This window comes from Girardinichthys multiradiatus, chromosome 6, assembly GCF_021462225.1.
Source record: "Girardinichthys multiradiatus isolate DD_20200921_A chromosome 6, DD_fGirMul_XY1, whole genome shotgun sequence".
Taxonomy (NCBI): Eukaryota; Metazoa; Chordata; class Actinopteri; order Cyprinodontiformes; family Goodeidae; genus Girardinichthys; species Girardinichthys multiradiatus.
In genome coordinates this window covers 6,452,671-6,467,190 of record NC_061799.1, presented here as the reverse complement: position 1 = coordinate 6,467,190, position 14,520 = coordinate 6,452,671, and the positions used below count along the sequence as shown (strand labels likewise).

General features: G+C 41.0%; 1 protein-coding gene across 1 annotated transcript; it reads right to left on the bottom strand.

Annotated features, from left to right (window-relative positions):
* Positions 1-5,965: 5,965 nt before the first annotated feature.
* On the bottom strand, positions 5,966-13,874 carry grk7a (G protein-coupled receptor kinase 7a). The gene is made up of 4 exons (XM_047367551.1): positions 13,180-13,874; positions 11,571-12,026; positions 9,452-9,732; positions 5,966-7,639 (listed from the first exon to the last, which is right to left on the bottom strand). Exons 1-4 carry the CDS (start codon positions 13,774-13,776, stop codon positions 7,300-7,302), a joined length of 1,674 nt encoding a protein of 557 aa, XP_047223507.1. The 5' UTR covers positions 13,777-13,874; the 3' UTR covers positions 5,966-7,299.
* Between the last annotated feature and the right edge of the window lie 646 nt (positions 13,875-14,520).

The following is a 14,520-nucleotide window of genomic DNA, read 5'->3' as shown; positions in this document are numbered from 1 at the left end:
GAATGTTATTCAGTGGGATTATAAATGTGAGTCAGTCATTTTCCAGTGAGAACCCACGCATGCACAGGGAGAACATGCAAACTCCATGCAGAAAGACCCCTGGCTGGGAATCAAACCCAGGACCTTCTTGCTACAAGGCAACAGGGCTACCAACTGCGCCACCATGCAGCACTGGATTATAATTGTGTTAACACATTTTAATTATATTCTTACATTAAAGAAATGTATCGATTGTTGCATAGTTAGTAAAAGACGTTTTTAAAAGTTGATGTCTCTTTGCATAATTTTTAAGCATCGTCTGTGAGTTTGTAAAAGGGTGTTTCCACCCAAAAGCTACTGCTGTTTGGGTGTACCATGGTATGGAAAAGTTTGGGAACCCTTGCCCTAGACTGCTGCTCCCTTTATGGCTGTTATCAGACTCAGAGTGAAAGAAGAGAGCCAGAGAAGACTGTGGGCTGCAAGAGAAGGCACTGTGGATAAGTACGGGAGAGAGAGGGAAGCCATGGAGCGGAATGAGCTAGAGGAAGTGTGGCGTGAGGATAAGCTAATGCTACCTAATGCTAGCTTGCTATAATAGTATACAGATAGTAATACACAATAAGCCCTGCGTAAAACTATTTAACAGTTGAAGACATTAGCTACTGAAGTATGCTGTGACTAGTGACGCCACCCCCTAACTAACCAGTGACTGACAGTCTTCTGACGTCATGTTTCCAGTGTGACTTGAAATGATTGGAACCGCAGGCAAGCAGGTACTAAAAATGCTGGCACCAGTGCTTTCTTGCTAATGGAAAAGCCAAAGAAACAAGTCAAACAATAGCGAACCACTCTGAGGTGGTGGTAATGGAAAAGGGGCATAACATGTTGTATTCCTTGCTTTCAGCTCCATTTCCACAGGAAGCTTATCTGTTCCTGCTGAAGAAAAGAATGCCCATAGCATGATGCTACCCCCACCTTGTCTGGGGTTCAGGGTGATGTGTGGTGGTAGGTTTCTGCCATGTAGGCCAAAAAGTTCCATTTTTGTCTCATCTGATGAGAGCACCTTCTTCCATGTTTGCCGTGTCCCCTACATGACTAGTGGAGAACTGCAAACCTGACATGCCTTTCTTATGTGAAGGACAAATTTGTGGAGAGCATGACTTACAGCTATCTCGTTAACAGATGGGGGGTTCAATGCTATTGTGTGTTTTAAAAAAACATTTCTTCTTTTCCTTTCACTTCAGAATGATGCACTAATTTGTGTTGCTCTATCACATATTATTCAAATAAAACACAAAAGATTAGTGGTTGTATTGTGATAAAATTGGAAAAAGTTGAACCTACCTACTTTGCAAGATATTGTATCTGTCTCCTGACACCCTGAGTACACAAACATAATCTAAATGGCTTAAGGTCATACACACGCACATAGGTTACTATTACATCAATGGGCTGCCTATTTTAATGCTGGATCCAGTCTTAATTTAATAAAGTCAATCACACAATCTTGAGAGATACGTTTTGAAGAGCAAATCTGTCCTGAACATGTGGGCAACCAGATTTTGAAATGCCAGGACAGGATATGTGAAAAAAAGAACTGTTAACATAGATTTTAAAAAAACATGCATTTGTTTGCATTATTTCTTTTGCTTCATTCCTTGAAAAAATCTTCAGTCTGAGTCATTTTTCATTTGCTTTAGCAATCCCCTTTAAGATGTTTTTAAAGGCAAACCTTTCAGATACCATTAAATGTTCCCCTCATCTTGACGTTTTAAGAACACCCACCCACAACATGCTGAGAAATGCCAGGTTTTAGGACAATACCTTTTGGGAATTGAATTATTGCTGAAAAATATCACTTCCCTGCACTTCTTAACCAGGGTTTCTCTGATATTTTAACTGAAGAAACAAAAACAAGTTGTCTTTGCCATTAATAACATTTAATGGCAAATAAATCTATAAACAGTGTTCATAGATTTAAATTTAAATTGTTCTCTATTTTGTAGACTGTTCTTTGATCATGTGATCATGTGATTATGTTGGGCCTGTATCTGCACTCCCACAGAGACGGTTAGGACCAGAAAACATCAGGGTCAGATGTAAAAGAAGTCTGATCCCCCCTGTCCGCTCTAATTTTCCAGCTCCTCCATCTACTTCATTCCTGTGGAGCGGTGAGGCGGCAGCAGCTGCTCCGTCCTTCACTCTCAGCAGCACCAGCAGCAGCAGCTTCTGCTAAATGTGAGATAATCTCCTGGGCTTTAGCTGGGGCAAGAATCCATCTTAATGTCTCCTAAGCTCTTACTGTCCTTGAGTTGGATCGAGGTAAACGGCTAAAGTTGGGGACAAAAACTGGACATTTTAAGATTCAGTGAGGTAAATAACATGAATCAACATTTGAGCAAATATTTGCTCAGAAATGCTGTTAAAAATCTATTATTTTCAGCCTTTACATGCAAATGATATTTGTTTGGAGTCATTAACAATTTATTCTTTCAACATGCAAAACAAACAAAGGATAGTAATATCGTATCAATTTAAGGGTTTTGAATGATGCAGTGTGTTTTGGGTTGGTGTGATTATTGCAACAAAGGTAATAAATTAAATAGTTTGTTTAAAAAGTTTAAATTTACTGTGAATTCTTTGGTACCCACACATGAACACAATTGAACATACAGATTCAAACATATGCACCCTTTACACACACAAATATTTAGATATACACTACCAGTCAAAGGTTTTAGATACATTTTCTCACTTATAGGGTCACTATATTTTCATGACTGTTTACATTGCAGATTCTCACCAAAGGCAACAAAACTATGAATGAACAGACATGGAATTATAAGGTAAACAAAAAGTGTGAATTAACTCTAAACATTTTTATATTTTAGATTCTTCCAAATAGCCACCCTTTGCTCTGATTACTGCTTTTCTCTCTTGGCATTCTCTCCATGGGCTTCCTCAGGTGGTCACCTGAAATGGTTTTCCAAAGAGTCTTGAAAGAACTTCTCAGAGGTTCATTGAGAGACGGCCAATGGTTAATATTTCAGTCATCACAGCAAAGGGCGGCTACTTTAAGGAATCCAAAATATAAAACATATTTAAAGTTATTTTGTAATTTTTTTCTGCTATATATTTCAACATGTGTTCATTCACTGTTTTGGTGCCTTCACTGAGAATCTACATACAATGTAAATAGTCATAAACAGAAAGAAAACCATTAAATGAGAAAGTGTGTCCAAAGCTTTTGACCAGTAGTGTATGTACCCCAGCAGCTTCCAAAGTCCAAACAGTTTCAATACCCATCAACAACTTTCTGACCCAATTCAGGCTGGATATTTGACCACTCTTAGTGGAAATGCTAGAGTCCAGTTAAATTGGTTGGTGTCCTGCCACAGATCTGGCTTTAGAGTATAATCCATACATTTTCATGGTTAAGGTCAATGCTGTTACATGAACTTGATGTTCCTGCTTTATCCACTTAAATAGCAGTTTTTATATGTGTGTTTGGGATCATTGTCTGGATGGAGCACCCTGCTGTGTCTTAGAAGGAGTTGGAACGCCAGTGTCACTATCCACTGCGTTTCCACATCAACATGAACTGAGAGGGTGCAAACCAAGCAAGAACTATCATTTCTGAAATTTATACCTCCAAGTTGATTGAAATTTATAGTGCCCACATGGACAAGAAGAATGTTTTCTCGAGAAATGTTTTATGGTCAGATGAGACATACAGGGGTTGGACAATGAAACTGAAACGCCTGTCATTTTAGTGTGGGAGGTTTCATGGCTAAATTGGACCAGCCTGGTAGCCAGTCTTCATTGATTGCACATTGCACCAGTAAGAGCAGAGTGTGAAGGTTCAATTAGCAGGGTAAGAGAACAGTTTTGCTCAAAATATTGAAATGCACACAACATTATGGGTGACATACCAGAGTTCAAAAGAGGACAAATTGTTGGTGCACGTCTTGCTGGCGCATCTGTGACCAAGACAGCAAGTCTTTGTGATGTATCAAGAGCCACGGTATCCAGGGTAATGTCAGCATACCACCAAGAAGGACGAACCACATCCAACAGGATTAACTGTGGACGCAAGAGGAAGCTGTCTGAAAGGGATGTTTGGGTGCTAACCCGGATTGTATCCAAAAAACATAAAACCACGGCTGCCCAAATCACAGCAGAATTAAATGTGCACCTCAACTCTCCTGTTTCCACCAGAACTGTCCGTCAGGAGCTCCACAGGGTCAATATACACGGCCGGGCTGCTATAGCCAAACCTTTGGTCACTCATGTCAATGCCAAATGTCGGTTTCAATGGTGCAAGGAGCGCAAATCTTGGGCTGTGGACAATGTGAAGCATGTATTGTTCTCTGATGAGTCCACCTTTACTGTTTTCCCCACATCTGGGAGAGTTACGGTGTGGAGAAGCCCCAAAGAAGCGAACCACCCAGACTGTTGCATGCCCAGAGTGAAGCATGGGGGTGGATTAGTGATGGTTTGGGCTGCCATATTATGGCATTCCCTTGGCCCAATACTTGTGCTAGATGGGCGCGTCACTGCCAAGGACTACCGAACCATTCTTGAGGACCATGTGCATCCAATGGTTCAAACATTGTATCCTGAAGGTGGTGCCGTGTATCAGGATGACAATGCACCAATACACACAACAAGACTGGTGAAAGATTGGTTTGATGAACATGAAAGTGAAGTTGAACATCTCCCATGGCCTGCACAGTCACCAGATCTAAATATTATTGAGCCACATTGGGGTGTTTTGGAGTAGCGAGTCAGGAAACGTTTTCCTCCACCAGTATCACGTAGTGACCTGGCCACTATCCTGCAAGAAGAATGGCTTAAAATCCCTCTGACCACTGTGCAGGACTTGTATAAGTCATTCCCAAGACAAATTGACACTGTATTGGCCGCAAAAGGAGGCCCTACACCATACTAATAAATTATTGTGGTCTAAAACCAGGTGTTTCAGTTTCATTGTCCAACCCCTGTAAATGGAGCCATTTAGCTTACAATGACAAGTATATTTGGACGAGTCAAGGTGAGGCTTTTAAGTTTAAGAGTTCTGCACTGACAGCCAAGCATGGCAGTGGCAACATCATGGTGATCATCTGCTAGGTCGGACTGGATCACACAAACTGCATTAAATACTAAAGGAGCACTACTTCTGAGTTTTTCGACTTTAAATCAATAGCTAGATGATTAAAACATGGATGCATTTGAATGTTCCAACAGGACAGTGATCCAAAAAACGCATATCAACAACTTTTGGAATGGATAAAGCAAGGTAATATTAGGCTTCTGTACAGGTGCTGACCTCAGCAGTATTAAAAATCTAGTCTGGCACGAAAGCCGGATCTGTGCTGGAAACCGGCCAATTATTTTCAAAGAAATCCAGTAAGAATTATGCCAGGACATTGTTGAAGCTCACAAAAAGCGGATGGATTCTCTGCAGCTTGCTGAGAGATTTGACAAAAAACTAGGGTGTGCATGAGGTGAGGGTGTGTATAAACTGTATATTATCTGAACCTTGTTTAGAGAGAATCCACTGAAATTCAAACTTTTGCAGCAAATCTTTGATTTTAAACATTAATTGAAATAGTTTGTTGTATAACCAAACCACCCTAAAAAAAACTAATCATTGCTGTATGTAAATGTTTACCCTGCACATGTCAGCGGCATTGAGTTGCTCAGAACCTTGAGGCAGTTTGAAACTGCTTGAAACTAAGATGGCAGAAGGGTTGTCACCTAATCAGCTAAAAGTTTACCTTGCCAGTTTGTGGAAATCAAGACCTGGCAGTAGTCAGCATCTTTAGGGGGATTAATGCGATGGATATTTTTAGGGTTTACTTGAGTCCTCAGCAGCATTGTCTCTGTGGTAAATACAGCGATGAGGACGTGCGTAATGCGCCACGATCTGGAGTGTTCTGTGACACTGGCAGCAAGTGACAAAAACACATGAAAACCAGAAACACAGATTTCAAAAGATATATTTAATTAGCTCAAAATAATTCAAGAGTAAAGGATTTTTCAGATTTGCACTGGACATTTCTACATTTTCTTTCACTAATATTTACACAAACATGAATACACATTTATTTTATATTCACTTAAATGGTAAAAACTCAACTCTGCCCAAGATCTGCCATTTAAAACAAATAAAGATCCTGAGACAATTAACAAGAACAACTGAACTAAGATGAATTAAAGTCTCTAGACTCAACATAACTTGTACAATATTTTTCCATATGTGGCTAGTTTGAGTCTAAGACTATGAAAATAGCTCTGGGTGATCACAGAGGTGCAGGGCCATGGACAGGGAAATCCTGGTATAGGAATATATTGCCCAACTCCTCTATATTGTCCACCACCATTTGCAGCAAAGAGCTGCTATTTGTGCTTTCATCTGTTCCCCAGCATCCCAGGGCTTAGGTCTCCATTTGCCTCTAGGTCGGACCTCACAGAACCAACACATGAGGTACTCAGAGGGGGATGTGTTTGGTATTATTTACTGTCTCTAAAATCATTCTAAACTTGCATTCTAAGCTTCCCTTTTCCATGCATAGATAGATATGTAACTCTTTATGTACAACACATACAATTGGGATTCATAATTAAAATAAAACTAAGATGCCAGGTAGATGTAAATGCTGGGATTTAATGTAACTATGTGGTCTAAGATCGCAAATATAAAGGAATGCTACAAATTTCTCTGTCAAATGCGGTAAAAAAAAAGCACTCTTCGTTGTAGAAACAGCTTGGCCTCACCGCAGTTTAAATAGATGCGTCGAAAGTGATCCGATATTCCAGAATCCAGCAGGACTGACCAATTTAATCATCTAGAGGACATTTTATATTTCCACAGTTTACCGACAGTTGGAAATGTAACTATAGTTGCAAAGCGTGTACCCCTGCAACAACCTTTTTATTTTTAAAGACATACAGTGTTTCTGGCTCACAGTGTGATCCTCTAACACTTGTGTGGATAAAAAAAAAAACAACTTCCTGCTGGCAGTCATTCTTGGTCAATGTGGTTACAAGCCTACATAATTGAATATGCATGTCTTTAAAAGAAGCTGTGGATCTGAAGTGATTTGTAAAGTACATCATCACATCACCGTTCATGCTTTACTGAGCAGCTCACCTCTAAACCGTGAGCATCCTTACAAGCAAGAGATGGTTCCTCTTTTTCAGCAAAGATGCCCATCCTCTCATGAAACATGATCCACTTTTTACATCAATGCTATTGTGCATGAAAGAGCAAATTATTAAGCATTATCAGGTGTTAGTAGGCTAACATGGGCCTGCTCAGAGGAGCGCACATGTGCCGGACTTCTTGTCGTCGTCAAAACCTCCTCCGCCCTCTTTCCTGTTGGGATCACTGAGCTCATCGTACAGTCCAGTGTCGATCATCTCCTGCTGCCATGGAATGGGCACTGCACCGGTGTTGAACTCGTTGAAAAATTTATCATCCTTGGCATCAAATTCAATGCCCTTGATCTCAGAGAACTCTGCAATGTCACCAGTGTCTTTGGCGTAGACCACGTTGGGTTTGGGGACCCAGGGAGGGTCTACGAGCCCTGCCTCCAGGCGGGGAAAGTTGATTGTCTTAAACCACTCGTGTTTCCTCGGATCTTCCATGTTGTTCCTGTTAGATCCAGAATTACAAAAAGGCCAATCACCAATACTGAACCCCATCCCTAACCCCCTGTAGAAGGCCTGTTTAAAGAGGTTACTGTTATGGAATCAGGGGCACCTGTTAGCTACAGTGCCTTGCGAAAGTACTCGGCCCCCTTGAACTGGTCAACCTCTTGCCACATTTCAGGTTACAAACATAAAGATATAAAATTCTAATTTTTTGTGAAGAATCAACAACAAGTGGGACACAATCGTGAAGTTTAATGAAATTTATCGGATGTGTCAAACGTTTTTAACAAATAAAAAACTGAAAAGTGGGGCGTGGAATATTATTCGGCCCCCTTGCATTAATACTTTGTAGCTCCACCCTTTGCTGCAATTACAGCTGCAAGTCACTTGGGGTATGTCTCTATCAGTTTTGTACATCGAGAGACTGAAATTCTTGCCCATTCTTCCTTGCAAAACAGCTGGAGCTCAGTGAGGTCGGATGGAGAGCGTTCATGAACAGCAGTCTTCAGCTCTTTCCACAGATTCTCGATTGGATTCAAGTCTGGACTTTGACTTGGCCATTCCAACACCTGGATACGTTTATTTGTGAACCATTCCATTGTAGATTTGGCTTTATGTTTTGGATCATTGTCTTGTTGGAAGATAAATCTCCGTCCCAGTCTCAGGTCTTTTGCAGACTCCAACAGGTTTTCTTCCAGAATGGTTCTGTATTTGGCCCCATCCATCTTCCCATCAATTTTGACCATCTTCCCTGTCCCTGCTGACAAAAAGCAGGCCCAAACCGTGATGCTGCCACCACCATGTTTGACAGTGAGGATGGTGTGTTCAGGGTGATGAGCTGTGTTGCTTTTTACACCAAACATATCGTTTTGAATTGTGGCCAAACAGTTCGATTTTGGTTTCATCTGACCAGACCACCTTCTTCCACATGTTTGGTGTGTCTTCCAGGTGGCTTGTGGCAAACTTTAAATGAGACTTTTTATGGATATCTTTGAGTAATGGCTTTCTTCTTGCCACTCTTCCATAAAGGCCAGATTTGTGCAGTGTACGACTGATTGTTGTCCTATGGACAGACTCTCCCACCTCAGCTGTAGATCTCTGCAGTTCATCCAGAGTGATCATGGACCTCTTGGCTGCATCTCTGATCAGTCTTCTCCTTGTTCGAGATGAAAGTTTAGAGGGACGGCCGGGTCTTGGTAGATTTACAGTGGTCTGATACTCCTTCCATTTCAATATGATTGCTTGCACAGTGCTCCTTGAGATGTTTAAAGTTTGGGAAATCTTTTTGTATCCAAATCCGGCTTTAAACTTCTCTACAACAGTATCTCGGACCTGCCTGGTGTGTTCCTTGGTCTTCATGATGCTCTCTGCGCTTTTAACAGAACCCTGAGACTATCACAGAGCAGGTGCATTTATACGGAGACTTGATTACACACAGGTGGATTCTATTTATCATCATCAGTCATTTGGGACAACATTGGATCATTCAGAGATCCTCATTGAACTTCTGGAGTGAGTTTGCTGCACTGAAAGTAAAGGGGCCGAATAATATTGCACGCCCCACTTTTCAGTTTTTTATTTGTTAAAAAAGTTTGACACATCCAATAAATTTGATTCCACTTCACGATTGTGTCCCACTTGTTGTTGATTCTTCACAAAAATTAGAATTTTATATCTTTATGTTTGAAGCCTGAAATGTGGCAAGAGGTTGACCAGTTCAAGGGGGCCGAGTACTTTCGCAAGGCACTGTATCTCAATTCCCAATTGTAAATGACATTCTGCAGCCATGTCAACCAGTATTACATGCTCTTACCTCATGCCCAGACGCTCATCTATTTTCTTCTTTAGGAACTGCTGGATGATGTCCTTGGTAGGAGCATCGAAGCACTTGTGCTCCCACTTTGGCTCCTCGTTGAGAATGCGCCTTTGCACCTCCTCCTTCTCCACCTTCTCCTTTTTACTCTCAGGGCCTTTGAAAGGGGTGTACCCTGCCACCATCTCATAAATACTGCAGCCCAGGGCCCACCAGTCCACTGATGTTCGATATGGAGTTTTGCTCAAGATCTCAGGGGCCATGTAGGCACCTGTACCAGCCTGGACAGGAGACATGAAAGGCATGAAATTAAGAAACAGCTATGAAAATATGTGTCCATTTAAATTAATGCACAGTTTATTTTACATATTTAGAGAATGTTGTTAGCTTTTACTATCAATTTCTGGAATTTCCCTTACCAAATATACAAACAACTGTAAACTCGTTGTACTGCAATGAAGTACCATCTCATCTCCTTCCCCACTTCCCCTTCTTTTTCTTTCATTTTCCTTGTGTGACCCCACTGGCAGCCTTAAAGCCAGGAGCCTAATCCTATTGCTAAGCCTACTAGCTGTCAAGAGTTGTGGGTGTCTGCACACTGAGTTGTCCTGTCTCTTATATAAGGCCTGGCCATTTCTGGATGTTGTGGCCACCAGCAGAAATACTTCCCGGCATCCAAAAACAGAGCCTGTTCTACCAGTTAAAGAACATGTGATGCAAACTTGTACTGAACTATTTCTGTTTGCCACCGCAAGTCGATTCAAGGCATTAATATATACTAACACCTTAAAGACTATTACTATGAACTCAAATAATTTGTTTCCATTCTTTGCTCCACCCTCAGTGAAAAAACATGCAGGTAGGCAACTGGCCCAGAATCATCCCTCCTGTTGAGAGATTGCACCCTGCTTCTTTGGTCATACTGAAAAAATGTACATTAGTCGAGGACATCACAGCTTCTGCTATTAAAATCAGTTGTATTGTTGATTGGGATTATTGGACACCTTTGGCACCTCAAGATCTGTTCTTTACTAAGCGTGAGTTGCCAAATACACACATCTATAACTTGCGTGCGGAGTAGTTTTTTACCAGCACCTTGTCACATGTGATCACCTGGTCCACACATTTAAAAAGGAGGAAAACAGAAGCAATCTCTGGACATTTTTCATCCAAGATCAAATTGTTTGCAAACTATCATGTCTGCACATATGCAGTGCAAGTTTTCTCTCAGTCTCTCGATCTAATCAGGGACAGACTTGTGTAATGCCCAATAAGAGGATTATGGGACCAAAGTCAGGCTTCCCTGTAGGAGGTTAGCCCAGTTACTTTGGCTGACTGAGGAGCATCGCAGTGCTGGATAATGAGCTTACTGGACTTTCATAGAGCTGAGGGCTTACTCTTTGCTCCTGAAGTAAGTCCTGAAGAAAACCCGTGGCAATATAGTTCTTCTTTGTTTCCTGATAGTTGACTTAAAATATGCTGCTCACCACTATACAATTAGAGTCTTTAAAGGTTTATTCAATGCATTTTTAATTAAAAAAATAATTACCATTGTTTTCAGATGTTGGTGTATAATCTTAAAAGGTATGGTTTGGTTCTGTCGTTTTCAGGTATGTCAGCTGGTCGTCCACTTGGGTAGCCTCAACAAAGTTGAGTTGAGTCTCTCAGCCAGAAGGAACTAATAAAATCTCTGCCATCAAGGTCCTCAAGGAAGCCCAAGAATCTGTGCTAACATATCTCTGGCACAAAATGATTGCCCACAAATGACCAAGCTATGTCCTGACTGCTAAAGGATCAATGAGTTATATAATGGATTCATAGGCTGTAATTGCAAAGATCTTTAAACAAACCAGTAATCCCTGTCCGGATTTACACTGAAACTCTACCAGAGGGTGACAGTATGTCCAGATCCTGAAATGAGCTCAACCTTTTCTTTATATACCCACAAACCACTGATCCTGGTTTATTTGGACTTTTTCCTTTCTTCAGACTATAAGCTAACAAAAAGACTACAGCCTTAACATCAGCCCCACAGACACAAAAGATGATTATTCGTTTTTGTTGTACAGTGTTTCTAGATGCTTTCTCATCCACAAAAACTCAATGTCCATCTACTCACCATCTGGGTGGAAGTTTTTCCTGGAGTAATCTCTACAGCCAGACCCAAATCTGAAAGTCGGCACTGGCCTTGACTATCCAGCAGAACATTCTCGGGCTTCATGTCCCGGTATATAATATCCATGGCGTGGAGGTGCAAGATGCCGGTGGCAATCTGCGCGGTGTAGTGAATGATGCGCTTCATGTCTATGCCCTTGTCCACACCCTTGCCGTCATAGCCTATGTTGTAAATGTGGTACTTGAGGTCTCCTCCATTCATCAGGGTCATGACAAGGCACAGGTGAGTCTTGGAGTCATAAGCGTAGGCCAAGTTGACCAGAAACAGGCTGTTGACCTTTTCCAAGATCTGCTTCTCTAATAGAGCCATTTTTTCACCACCCTTCTTTTTAAGGCGCTTTTTACATAACTTCTTACAGGCGTACATCTGACCCGTGTTCTTGACCTGAACAGCACACACCTACAGGGGAAAAACATTTTTGGAAAAGGTGAGGGCTACTTCATTATGATAGAAGTGTAGGACTTCTAAAAACTTCAGGTGTGAAGCTAACAGACTTAGCTAAAGACCCATTGACCTATGTGGATCAAATGACAGAAATCTCTTTCATTCCTATAGGTTTAAATTGTTTATTATACTAATAAACAATGTACAAATTATTAGACAAAGTTTATATATTTGTACATAATGTCTGTATGTTGTGAGCCTGTGAAACCGAAGTCCAATTCAAAAATGTTAATTTGGAATATTAAGTAATTTGTATGCCATTATATACGATAAACTAATATTAAATCATTATATCAAGTAAAGCCAAGTAAAAACTCGATGTAAGAGCCAACCTAACTTGATTCTTGCTCGCTGCTCCTCAGCATCACTTAGCATCACACTAGAGACTTTTTTGTTTTTGATTAAAATATTCAAATCCTATTTTTCAATCCTATAATTCAGTCCTAATCTCGACTGAAGATAGAACAAGCACAAGCTATATGTAGATTAAATCCTATTTACATCCATCTGTGTTCTGTAAAAAAAAAAAGGACCATATATTTGTATAGGCCATTTGAGGTAGCAGCTATGAGGTTCAGTCGTGCTAATCCCTACGTCCAAAGAAACTCCCCAAGGGTCAACTCTGGGACCATTGAAGGGGCATGTAATGCTGAGCCGTTACAGGATAGTAGTGTTCATCTGATGATTTTAAGCACCTCCTATCAATAATGGTGATGCTTTTGTTTGGCATTCCTTTTTTCTGTATGGCTGTTTGTCCTTCAAAACAAATATGTTTAAAACATTTGTTTTTGGGAGCTGCTGGCTTTTTATTCGGATTTCTTTTCTGTCCAGTCATCAGATTTTATTTGTCCTTCAACAATATGAAGTGTGCCTTTGCAGCACATATGAGGCAGTCAGCTTGGAATGAGGTTAATCCTCTTGTCAATAAATTATCATCAAATGAAATTACATCTCTTACTTATGACCAAGAAATGCAGTATGGCCAGCAGGACATTATAACTTAACATTATAACTAGTATATGTGGGGAGACCATATCAAATGGCTAAGGTTTAAAAGATAAATTATTCACAAAACATATTTATAATAAATAAAAGCTTTTATGCTTACCTCCCCAAAGCCCCCTTTCCCCAGAGTTCTGAATTCATAGAAATATTTTTCACCAATTGGCTGCTTTTCATATTCCTTCCATTGAAGGAATTTGTCAAAGAATGGACTGGCCTGGTATTCTGTAAAAGGCTTGTCTTTCAGAAATTCTCTTACACCCTCCTGGACCTTGGTTTTCATCACCTCTTCAAAGTTGGCATCTGTAACAGACTTGCATTTTTCCAGAGGCTCCTCCATAAGAAAGGTCAGGAAGGATTTGGAGTCAGCTTTGCAGTACTTATTCATAATTTCTTGGCGAGATTTCTCCTTAGTTGCACCTTCAGCAAGGTCCCAGTCATACAAGTCATCCAGAAACTCTGCAGCAAGCTTGAACTCAGGGGTACTTGACAGAAACTCGCGGAAAAGCTTTTTCCCTATAGGCTGCCTTTCACAAAGGGATATAAAGTCCTTCTCCAGGGCCCCTCGGAGGGCAGCACACTGCTCTGGCTTGGGCAGAGACAAGCTGCGGCGACGCTTTTTCATCTCCTTGTCATCCCCTCCTTGGGCTTTCAGGTAGGCCGTGTTGGCCACCAGGTTATCCAAACCCCCCATGTCACACATGTTGGCGGTTGTATGTGTTCTTTCCCCCTACGTGACTAGATTCTTCACCGGCTTCCCAAGGATGCCCACTTGGAGTTGTGCGTTAACGTGAGAGTGCAATTCCTTCCCAAGCCAGTGTGCAAATGAGCTCCTGCACCCAGCACACCTGTAAACCTAAGACACACTGACACACCCAGTAATTACTCATTTAGAATTAAATACCAAGGAGGGATTTTGGCTTAAGGATCTTTGTGTGGTCTATTCAAGGATGCTGTACACAGAAAGGGAATCGTAAGCGGGCTCTGTCGTAAGAGGCTTTAAAGACATCTATATTTGTCCCTGATTTTTCAACATCTAACGGTGGTCCTTAGAGTTCTGTGGACCATACCTTTAATATTCAAGTGCAGAGCAAGATTTGAATTGAAAAGAAAGAAAGAGGAAGAAACATTTTTTTAAAAAGTGTTAGGATAAAGTTAGGTAAACCAGGAATGTTTGCCTGTGCATTTACCTAAAAAATAACAACAGGGAAATATAATTTACAATTGTGCATTTAGTTCTCGTGTCATGACAAACTATCATTTACTTATGCAGACATGGGATGGGAAAAGATCTTGGGCATTGTCATGTTTTCCTCCTCCCTGTCTCAGCAGAGCAGGAACCTCAGTGAGCCTACTCCTAATCTATCTGCTTCTTTATCTCCCCTCACACTCTCACCTTGGAAATATTTACCCTTATTCATCAATGGCTACCTCTTGGTCACCAAAA

Excerpts from the sequence above, each read along its gene's own strand:
- grk7a (XM_047367551.1), bottom strand. The coding sequence starts at position 13,776 with ATGTGTGACATGGGGGGTTTGGATAACCTGGTGGCCAACACGGCCTAC. Across the intron at positions 12,027-13,179 it reads GGAAAGGGGGCTTTGGGGAG|GTGTGTGCTGTTCAGGTCAA; the intron begins GTAAGCATAAAA and ends TTTCCCCTGTAG. Across the intron at positions 9,733-11,570 it reads GAAAAACTTCCACCCAGATG|GCTGGTACAGGTGCCTACAT; the intron begins GTGAGTAGATGG and ends TCTCCTGTCCAG.